Raw genomic sequence first — 12,045 nt, 5'->3', positions numbered from 1 at the left:
GCTATTTTCCACGCGACTTCTCTTAAGTGGTAGACTCCCAAAGAGGATATAAGAATATTTATTAGCCTGAAGTCTAGACTAAGCTTCAGTTCTCAAAACAGCAAAATCTGTAGCAACATCTTGGGTCTTTGGTTTTAAAAGATTTGCCTGATGGAAATCTTTTGCTTAAAACTGAAATGTCTGGAAGAACAAATTTTCAACTCAACTAGATATTGGTGAGGGATCAAGATTTTAAAATTCCTTCAGTCTTATGTTACAAATTTCATTTCTCTTCCTCTATATGAGGGATAAATAACATGATCTGAAGTTTGATTCTACTTTAAAAACAATATAGTGAAGAATGTTAATACTAATCAGGTCAAAATCTGGGATATTCAATTTTCACTCTTCAGACACCATTACAGCCTATGCCACAGCTCCTAATCAAGTCTCCAAAGCCAAGAGCCACTTCAACAGTTGAAAAAAAGTTTTATCTAATTATCTTCCTTCCCTACTTTGAATTGGTCAACCATGTATCTTTTTCTGGTTTTATCAAAGAGGCTGCCAGGACAAAAGCACATCCAATTTTAAGTAGGCTTTAGTTAGCAGACTTAAAATTGATCATGCATTTTAGTTTCAGTAACTTGCAATTTCTACACCCTTTGATAATTCACTTTAAAGAGCAAACCATCTTTAATGACTAGGCTTAAAAGAGATGACCTTTCTGAACAAAATATGAAAGCTCGGAAGAGATAGTTCTTTTAAGGAAACTATGAATTAAAACGACCTTGGGTTCTGAAACTTTTCTCCCACCATTTTTGATGTTTTACCTTTCCTTTTTACTCTTAGAAAGAAAGCTGAAACACCACACCACTGCCTTCTATGCACTTCAATAAGAGAGCTGTTAATTGTTAATTCAAACTCACAGTTTCTTCTTTCTGCACTTTCTCTGCAGATTCCTTTAATGAGGTTGCTCACCACTGCCAGCATGTGCCTGTTTCTGAAGAAATCACTGTTAATATGTGACATTACAGTGTAATGTCTGAATCTCAGCTATTTCCCTTGAGTCACAGTCAATTCTTTTGTACAATCTATGAAGCAAGTCTGTCCATCCTCTCTTCCCTCTATCTTAGTCTTTTTCACTCCATTGTGCCCCGTGATGGCTGCCCTCTGTGGAGTTCATTGTTAAGAGGGGAGGTTGCAAAAAATCAGAGGTCAGACTCCTGAAAGGGCTCACTGCTTGGTGATGCAGAAATGGTGAACAAAACTATGACATACGCAGATGACTGAATAACTAACTTTCCTTTTAACTTTTCTCTTCCCTGACCCCATAACTGAATAACAACACACATCAAGAACGCTGTGATCCCAGAGTTTTTCCTCTGCTTGGCTTGATCCAAGTGCTTTATCAATCACTACCTGTTGACAATTACATGTTGAAATATAAAAAGCACAAGAGGATGACTCAGGTACAGCAGCCAGTTATCATAACCTGAGATGTAATTAAATTAGGTACTTGTAATGAACAATTGATCTTCTACCAGATAGAAGAAAGGATGAAATCTTAGATGATTTTATAAATCAGGCACAATGTTTATCATTTACTTCCTGAGCACTTACTTTTTATCCCAGTAGCCATTTCTATACACAGTGTTCAACTCAGAAAGGAATTTCAAACACACAAATGCAATTTTTCTTTCTCTTCCTGCATCAGAGAATGTTCACAAAATATATTAGTGTCAACCACCCATTCCAATCACTTCCAATCAAACTGCCCTAAAATTTCATTTCATTTACTCCCACACATACATGACACGCTTCAGAAGGGTAACAGGATCTGGGTAATGTCAAAGGTTCATCAGTGTTTGTAATTTCATAACCCTTGAAATAAGGAAAAGAAAGAATAGAAGGCAACTTTCCAAAACACCTACTGATATTTACTCATGGAAAACAAATATTCTCGAGTGGGAGTTCCAATTCCAGCGTACAACACAATTCACAAAGTATTTTCACTTCAAACAGCTAATAACCTTATTATCCAAGTCTGTTGAACCTCCACCTGTTTTCCACAGTCTGTACAGAAGTATTTAACATTAATCATGCAGCCTTAATCCTCCCCTTCCAAGTACTAAATCACAGTCTGAGTACTAATTGTCCTCATTCATTAGGTGGATTTAACAGCATCTGCTATGATTTTGCTTTTGCTTGAAGCCAGTACTGTAATTTATCATATACGCAGGAAAAACCTTATCTTTCAAAAGACACGGACTGTCAGGGTGAGTGTCCAAGCGTCAACAGGCAGTGTGGTGGCCCCACACAGACGAGTTAGTGCAAGAATGCCAGGCCTCCACGGATGGCCGCCGCACACCCACGTGTGCTGATCCTCACCCTGGCTGTGGAAGTGGCTGTAAAACCTGGTACTTCATTATCATCTGTGTCTCAGTTACAGCTCAAAAAAAGGGTAATTAATACTTGGGCAGCAAACAACAGACAAGGGCGTGGGAAAGAGAAAAGAATTTTGAAAAACTGTAAATAAACTTTCTGCCCTGTCCCTTTACAGTAAATCAGATGACCACAGCCCCACCCATGGGCCAGATTTTTGGAGTGTCTCAAAAGGCCCGTGGCATGACGCACCACAGTGCAGTCACAGAAGAATCTGGAGCATCCATTCAGTGCACTTCAAAATTTCCTTGGCCAATCAGGGTGGACAGATCAGCACAGAACTCTTATTGGCATTCACGCGGAGAGAGGGACCCAGATTTACACATCCACTTATGGGAGCAACAGCATATTCTCTCTATGAGGAGGTGCCCACATGAAAACAGATCAATTAAAGCCTATTCTGTGATCATTTGCCAATGTGTTGCATCCTTCTAACATGACTCTACATTTTTAGGCTTTTGTGAAGATCTTTGATTGATATTACAATTACAGCAGCCATAAAAAGAGCGATCAAGAAAGTCACAATTAAGCCATAGCTGCTACATAAAATTCTTATACCATTCTGCTTCTGGAGTTCCAGGATCAGATTGGAGACCAACATGCAAATACTTGGACTGATATCAGATGATGCAGTGATTTTATTCTAAATACCAACTTCATGCACTAATTATGGATCTGTCTTTGAAATGACATAAGGGTAAAGTTTTTCCCCAAAGTACAATCAAGTATTTGCTAGGGAAAAATACCATGTATGTGTCACACTTACTTTAGTAAATGAGGTGTGATAAAAAGTAGAAATAAAACTGGTAAGTACAAAATAATATTTTAATAATATATGAACATGAACATGAAAACAATGTAAACAGGTTAAAAATTTTGATATGATACTACAAACGTGATTTTGATCATATGTAACTGGTAAAATTCTATGCAGAAGCAGTAACAAGGTATACCATAAGAAATCATTTCTTTTCCCAATATAAGCAATTCTCAGCACATACTCAAAGGCGCATAAATATGGAAATCAGAAGTAAAGGAGTGTTAAAAAAAAAGTTAGGCAGACACAAATAAACCACCCCACTACTGCGTAAATGATGCATGTTTTTTATGATCTTAATTACATTTAAGTATTAAAATATGCCACTGATCTCACAGTTTACTTTACAATATCCAAATCTTCAAACCTGCAGGAGGAAATCCACAGTGCAACCTGGACAATGCAACCATTTCACTCTCTTGTGCAGTTACCTGAAAATCGAAAACCTCAGTTATGACTTTCTCTAGGTTTAATAGGTCGATCAGTTACAAAATTCTGGAGAAGTAGGTTAGGGGTTAAAAAGTATATTTGATATCAAGATCTCATTATTTATGCTTATAAGGGAGCAAATCTTATCTACACCAAGCAAACAGAATCTTTTGAAAAGTGAATGATTCACAAGTTCTTTCCTTTTAATTCAATGCCAAATAGGTGGTTCAAGTCTTTCACCGCACTAAAAGGAAGGTTGCTGGACTGAATTAGAGCAACCTGTGCTGGTTGCTCTAATTCAGTCCAGGTTCCCATGGACACAGATTGTCTAAACACAATCTGTGTCCATGATGTCACTGGGAACCTTTGACTAAAAAGGTCTTGCGCATCCCTGAGAAGTGCATACTGGAGGCACTTAGTCGCTGTGAGTGTTGCGACATCACTGAGCCGTTGGTGGATTCTGGTCTAGAGAACAGCGCCAAACCCACAGGGGATATGGGACTTTGAGGACGTGAGCCATCATATCAAGGACTGCATCAGCTCACTAAGAGGAAGACAGCATCTGCTTAGCCCTGCAAGTGGGATTCACAACAATGTCTCGCCTTGACTACCCAGGGGAGGCCCGGACTTGCCACACCTCTGCAGACTCTATCATCTTTTCTTTTTTTTTTCCTGTGGTTGCCACAGAACTTGAACCCTGACTTTGGTGTCATCAGCACCATGCTCTAGCCAGCTGAGCTCACTGCCCAGCCCCTCATTCTGTTCTAACAGTACTGACTAAACGCTGCGAGGAAAAGAGGTGGGTGATTTCTCAAAGATAGGCTGTTTACTAAAAACAAGTCTTTTTTTTTTCAAAACTGATATTATGTCTAAGCAATTTAATAAGGACTCATATGGCAAACGAGGAGACTCACAGGAGGAAACAATACAAACTAATCAGAAGGCACTGTGCTCAAGGGCTATACCTTCTGCCTTGATATGTAGTCAGTTCTTCTTGAAGGATGGATGCTCTCTTTTGCAGAAAATTAACCTAGAAAAGAAACCTTGTATGAGAAGAGATGAACGTGGCTTAAATGTCAATATTGTGCAAATAGTATGGTAAGATTTTGTTTAAATTCAGGTAATTCTCTACCTTAAACTCAGAGGATTTGTTGAAAGTCAATGTTGTGTTTTTTACATTTGGTCACATCCCATCCCTACTGGAAACCCATCAGAGGCTGCAAAATAAATTCAGACTCCTTATTACAGAGCCATTTTGATCTGCCTCCATCCTCTCTTTGTGGCTGGCTCCATGTCTCTTCGCACCCTTCCCACCGTCACAGCATTATACACTATGTCACCCACACTTGGTTGCCCCTTGGCACAGGCCATTTTCTCTCTTGGAATGCTTGGCTATCTCTTATTCCTCTTCCACTGTCTGGTTCGAATGTCACCTCTCCTACGCTTGCCTCCTCCCCAACTGCCCGTCCTAGCCCTAGGCAGAGTCAGGGGCTCCCTCCTCCATGTTCCTGTGCTCTGTTCTCAGCACTGCTCATGCTGACTAGTGGATACTTGTTTTCATGTCTCTCCCCCAAAACAGACAGCTCTCCTGGGGCAGGAATGACTTTAAAATCTCTGTAATCCCAGTTTTGTTTTGTTTTTCAGGGCTGAGCATGTAGTTGGTATTCACCAGCAGTTTAATGAATGAATAAGTGAGTGAAAAGAAAATTACTGCTTTCTGGAAACCTCAATCCATTCTGGGGATTCCCTGAGGTTGGAGAGACAGTATTTTGTAGTGGAAAGAGCCTGAACTTGTCTGGAGTTAGGCCAACTTGGTTCAATTCCTGGCTTGGCCTCTATGGCTCTAGGAAAGTTACTTAAGCTCTTGATGGCTCATCTGTGAAATGGGATTAATGACAGTTACTTCCCAAGGTTATGAGCATGACTTAAAACAACCAATAGGAACTGCCTACCACAGAGCTTAGATTACATACCACCCCACGCACCCTCTCCTGGGGAGCTGGGGGATGGAGGGAACTGGGATGCTTAGCATATTCCCTTAAATCAGACCTTTGCAACACATTTGATTATTGTGAAGTGTAAATTTCTATACTATTAAAGATAACCTGTAGTAGGCATAAATTCAAAAGCACCTTTTACAACCAAATAAAAATGGTTTGGGGATAACATACTATGCCTTAATGTAATCAAGAGTCAGTGGTATTTGATCATTTTGGAATTGTTTACTCTAGCCCCTTTGGTCTGAAGTGAAACCATGGCAACGGTTGATTCCGAAACATAGCTGTGCAAGAGAGTACAGCTGGCAGAATAGAAAATATGCTTGAAAGAGAGGAAAACATAGTCTTTCTACATGGGTGCCTATCAAAGTGGTCCTCTCAGTTTTGCTTATTTGTAATATCACCCCCTTAATTTTATGCAATTGCTCAAACGACCCATAGGACAACTGATAATTTTGACAGATGCAAGGATTACACTGATTCAACTTCCCATCCCCCACTGTGCTTTGCAATCGGAATTCCAACAATTTTCAAAAAACACAGGCACCTGTGCTTTCAAACTAAATTTGCCCACTATATGGCCTGTGACTCCTCCATGCAGCTGCCAATTCTGAGTCCTGATCGCAGCTGGCAGCACTCTCTTTCTGGGTCAACATCCAGTTTTAGGAGGCTGAAGTGGCTTTTATTACAGTGAAATGATATGAATGATAACAGAAGCCCTGCAGGTGGGTATCAGATTCCCCCATGCCCCCTCCCCCACCTAAAAAAAACTCCTCTGAAGGTGTCAGGTCCTACATAGCTGACTCCTACAAAGTTAATGGGTAAACCATACCTCGAGGAGAGCTTTTCATGTAAATAAAGATTTCTTAACCCTTTCTGTGTTAACACTCTTCTCAAGTACCTATTTTAATATGCAGGACCAAGCACAGCAAAACTTCCTAGCCTACAGAAGCAACAGCAAAGAGTAGGATAAGGACTGATGTAATGAACATTTCACTCTAACCAACTGGCCAGCCCCTCTTTTTCAGATAAAAGACTTGAGGGAAATATAAAATGAAGGCTAAAATTTGCTGCATGTTTTATCCAATACATACAAAGAGCTAATCTGAATATCATCAAATTATATCATTTATTTTATTCATAAATAAATTTATTGAGCACCTACTGTGTGCCAGGCACAATTCTTGGCACAGAGAGTAAAGAAATCCTTTCCTCATGGAATTTTCCAGGAAAAATTGTCTTAAATTTCTGAGTATATTGGAAATGGAAATATGTGAACCGTTTCTTATGTTTGAGTTAAAAAAACTCACTAGACCAGCAGTGCATAAAACATTCAAACAATACAAGAGCATATAGAGAACACTTATGTTTGAAGTTTTAAATAAATATCTAAATTTAAATCAATTTTATCTCAAATATTTTATGAACTATACCAAGAACCATACATTTCAGCAATAAATTTTTAACCTAATTGTCTCAATACCTCGTCATTATTTTTCCTTGAACTTACACATCTTACTATCTCTAACCATATAAAACACACCAGAATAAAAATGCTCCTAACTTAACTGTGCTTTCGATTTCTCTGCACTTTAACACAGTGAGCAATCAGTAATGTGCTAAGTGATGGCATTTTGGACCTGGTACCAAGAATAAAAGGGTGAAGCCCTATCAGAATGTGGACTATAAATGAATGGAAATCACCATAATAGAACTTTTCAATTTCAAGGGTGCTTTTAAGAAAATCTTATCAAAACAATGAGTTCTCAAAGTAGTAAGAAAAAAAATTAAAACAAACAAAAACAATTCATTCTGGGGAGTAGGTTATGCTATGACATCACACTGATTTCTGGCATCTATTCAGAATTAAATTTATGTTAGTTTCCTTTCAGGATACACACATGACCTATGTCCTTGGAAAATGCCTTGATTCCAGTAATTACCTGTGATTTTAGGGAAGAAATGGTGTCTTCAAGTTCTTGTCTTAGAGATGCTGGCATCAACCCTTTGAATTTTGTTTCATATTCTTGTCGTATGTAAGTTATCTAAGATGGGGAAAAAAAGAAAGTTATGTCTTTTTTTTACCACAGAAATGATTGTTTTGAATTTAAGAAATCCCAGAATAATATCTGTTCATCACAAAGGTCAGTTTGTTACATGTGGTTAGAAGCCACTAAAGAGGAACTAAGAGGAAAGAGTTACGAACTGAACCAGCCACCTAGCCTGACCGTGAGACTCTGGGAAAGGCAGTCCCTGTAACAACACTTCATTTTTTTAAAGTCTTTGTTAACATGATTTTCATCATCTGATGAGTAAAACACTTGCTCTCTCCTCTCCACTCATGAGATACACCACCACGCCAGCCCTACAGCCTTTCCTTAATCAGGATGTGGGCCATGTTAAACCATGATTTGATGACAACTAGTGGCATGTCTTTGCTTTGATTAAAACACTCCTCCAAACTGGCAGGTACCTGAGGGTGCTCAATATGATTCATACGATTATGAAGATAGGAATGAAGGAGAATCTGCACAGCTGCGTCTCCATGCCTCTTCAATACAGGTAGACAGGTAGAGTGCTATGGTCACAGGGAACTTCCCTGCCTCCAGAATAGCATCAGGCCTGTGCTCAGCCAACTGATGGTCACCAGGCCAGTAAAGGAAAGGTTGGTGGCGCATCCCATTTGCCTCTCTAAAAGCCAGAGGAGCATGGAAGAAGCAGACTGAGGAGGAGGAAGACGTGCACGGGTGTGACATTGTTGTCCTTCTCCAGCTGTGTTTCTGCATTTCTCTTCCTCCTAATCTGAGATGTGATAGTATTAATTACTTTTAAAATCTGTTGCATGTGTCATGTGACTTAACGGAATACTAGAGCAGAATTGCAGTGTATCAAAAAATGACTCATCAGACATACCTGGAAATAAGGTAATATACTATGAAAATGTGTACAACTGAGTTCAGTTGGACAAACCTATGGATTTGCCAAAGATAATTTAAAATTACTTGCCTTTAAGTCTCAGCTGTTCTTGCACTAAACTGAATTAAAGAAGAAATGTGTTCTAATAATTCATTTCATGACCTACTAAAATCCCATGGCAACTCTTCTAGAATGTAAGTTTTCAATTTTTGGCAAAGTGCTTTTTTGAGACATGTTATAATCTTGTGATTTATATGTAAAGGAAAAAAGAAATAATGAAAAATGATCTCTCTCACTGATGCAAAGTCTTTGCTGATAAAATATTTGTTGGTTCTCATATCGATTTTTCTCACCTTCTCTTCTTGGACTTACTTCCAATAGTTACATCTGATAGCTGAGTCAAATGAATGCAAACACAGTTCTGCTTCCACCATCTTGCAATGTGATACCGTGTGTCACTGAAGCTACCACCAAGGAAGACCCTCACCAGATGCATTCCCTGAACTTTGGACTTCCCAGCCTCCAAAACTCTAAGAAGTTCATGTGTCATCCTGTCTTAGGCACTTCACGTCACTTCCTTTGCGAAATGACACCACCCTTATAAAGATCAGCCAGTTGCAGTGAATAGAAGAGAAAACAGTGTATACAAGTCCAGGCAACTCAGTTAAGCTACATGCCCTGAAGTGCCAGCACGCGACCCAGCAGCCGAGTGTGTGCGGAGCAGGGAGATGTCCAGCAGGGGAGGTGGAAGCTCCGCAGAGACCACACGCCCTGTGGTGCCGGTGCGTGACCCAGCAGCCCAGCTGAGTGCATGCTGACCAGAGAGGCCCAAGACCGGAGGCAACCACAAACACAAGGCACTAGTGGACAACCAAGCAGACACTGAGGTACCTATACCAAATTGGCAACACCAGCAACATCCTAGCCAGACAATCGTGTCAAACCAGTAGATTGTGAAATCCCCTGCCACAATGACTAAACATCAAAGGAAAGATACCAGAAATATGAAAAATCAAGAAAGCACACCACCAAAGGGTAATAACTCTCAAACTCTAGATCCTATAGAACAAGAAGCCCTTGAAATGTCTGACAAGGAATTTCAAGTGATTATTCTAAGGAAACTGAATGAGATACAAGAAAACTCAGCTAGACAACATGTTGAAATAAGGAAAAGTTTACAGGACATGAAAGAAGAAATGTACAAGGAAATCAATGTCCTGAAAAAGAATGTAGCAGAGCTTGCCGAGCTGAAGAATTCATTAAGCTGAAGAATGAAATATAAAGCACAACAGAGAGTTTATCCAGCAGGCTTGCAGAAGTAGAAGAGAGAACTTTGGACCTTGAAGATGGGCTGTTTGAAATAACAGAGGCAGACCAAAAAAAAGAAAAAAGAATTAAAAGCATTGAAGAAAATCTAAGAGAGATATCAGACAACCTTAAGTGCTCAAATATCCAAGTCATGGGTATTCCAGGAGGGGAGGAAAAAGGAGATTGCATTGAAAACATATTCGACAACATAGTGGCAGAAAACTTCCCAGTTATTGGAAAAGACACAGATCTTCAGATTCAGGAAGCTCAAAGATCCCCAAACGTATTCAACCCCAAAAGGTCTTCTCCAAGACATGTCATAGTCAAATTGGCAAAACTCAAAGACAAAGAGAGAATCTTAAAAGCTGCAAGAGAGAAGCATCAAATCACCTATAAGGGAGCCCCAGTCAGACTAACATCAGACTTTTCATCACAAACCCTAAAAGGCAGAAAGGAATGGGATGATATATTCAAAATATTAAAAGACAGAGATTGCCAGCCAAGACTACTCTACCCTGAAAGGCTAACCTTCCAATACAAAGGGCAAATAGTATATTTCTCAGAAAAACAAAAACTGCGGGAGTTCACTACCATATGACCAGCCTTGCAAGAAATTCTCAAGGGAGTACTGGGTTTGGTACCTGAAAAACAACTACCACTGCCATAAAAACCCAAGAAAAATCAAAACCCACTAGTATAACAAAAATGGCATCTATGAAGAGAAAACAAACAAACAAACAAAAGGCTATCTACAACCCAAGGAACCAACAAATACAGAAAACACACAGTAAATCAGAAAGAAAGGAACAAAAGACACCTAAGACAACCAAACAAAATTCAATAAAATGCTAGGATTAAATCAACACTTTTCAATAACAACTCTTAATGTAAAAGGCTTAAATTCCCCAATCAAAAGACACAGACTGGCTGACTGGATTAAAAAGGAGGACCCAATTATATGCTGCCTTCAAAAGACCCACCTCATCCATAAAGACTCACATAGACTAAGAGTGAAAGGATGGGAAAAGATTACCATGCAAACAGAAATGAAAAACGAGCTGGAGTAGCTATTCTTATATCTGATAAAATAGACTTTAAACTAAAAACCATAAAAAGAGATAATGAGGGACACTACATAATGATAAAAGGATTAATCCATCAAGAAGACATAACAATCTTAAATATATATGCACCCAATGTTGGAGCAACCAGATTTATAAAACAAACTCTATTAGACCTAAAGAAGGAAATAGACACAAATACCATAATAGCAGGGGACCTGAACACCTCACTGTCAATATTGGACAGATCATCTAGGCAACGAATCAGCAGAGAAACACAAGATCTAAACAACACAATATACCAATTGGACTTGGCAGATATCTACAGAACATTCCAACCAACGACCTCAGAATATTCATTCTTTTCATCAGCACACAGATCATTCTCCAGGACAGATCACATGTTAGGTCACAAATCAAGTCTGAACGAATTAAAAAAAACTGGAATTATCCCATGTATATTTTCAGACCACAATGGATTAAAATTAGAAATCAATAACAAACAAAATTCTGTAAACTATTCAAACACATGGAAATTAAACAGCATTCTACTTAATGACATATGGGTTCGAGAAGAAATCAAACAGGAAATCAAAAAATTTATTGAGTAGTATTCCATTGTGTAGATGTACCACATTTTCCGTATCCACTCATCTGATGATGGGCATTTGGGCTGGTTCCAACTCTTGGCTATTGTAAAGAGTGCTGCGATGAACATTGGGGAACAGGTATACCTTCGACTTGATGATTTCCATTCCTCTGGGTATATTCCCAACAGTGGGATGGCTGGGTCGTATGGTAGATCTATTTGCAATTGTTTAAGGAACCTCCATACCATTTTCCATAGAGGCTGCACCATTTTGCAGTCCCACCAACAATCTATGAGAGTTCCTTTTTCTCCGCAGCCTCGCCAGCATTTATTGTTCATAGTCTTTTGGATTTTAGCCATCCTAACTGGGGTTAGATGGTATCTCAATGTGGTTTTGATTTGCATTTCCCGGATGCTGAGTGATGTTGAGCATTTTTTCATATGTCTGTTGGCCATTTGGATAGCTATAAAAACGAATGAAATACTGCCATTTGCAACAACATGGAT

The 12,045-nt window shown here is 39.1% G+C and overlaps 1 protein-coding gene across 4 annotated transcripts in view; it reads right to left on the bottom strand.

Moving 5' to 3' along the window:
* Positions 1-3,500: 3,500 nt before the first annotated feature.
* CEP112 (centrosomal protein 112) overlaps positions 3,501-12,045 on the bottom strand; it is a 539,861-nt gene continuing 531,316 nt past the window's right edge. For all 4 annotated transcript variants that reach the window (XM_063080878.1, XM_063080876.1, XM_063080879.1 and 1 more), the window contains 3 exons: positions 7,608-7,709; positions 4,633-4,697; positions 3,501-3,669 (listed from right to left, as the gene is read on the bottom strand). In XM_063080878.1, the coding sequence (XP_062936948.1) occupies positions 3,666-3,669; positions 4,633-4,697; positions 7,608-7,709 (171 nt within the window). In that variant the 3' untranslated portion in view covers positions 3,501-3,665. The remainder of the gene's footprint in view (positions 3,670-4,632; positions 4,698-7,607; positions 7,710-12,045) is intronic.

The sequence above is a fragment of the Cynocephalus volans genome, chromosome 16 (assembly GCF_027409185.1).
Source record: "Cynocephalus volans isolate mCynVol1 chromosome 16, mCynVol1.pri, whole genome shotgun sequence".
NCBI lineage: Eukaryota > Metazoa > Chordata > Mammalia > Dermoptera > Cynocephalidae > Cynocephalus > Cynocephalus volans.
This window is presented reverse-complemented; position numbering and strand designations above follow the sequence as displayed.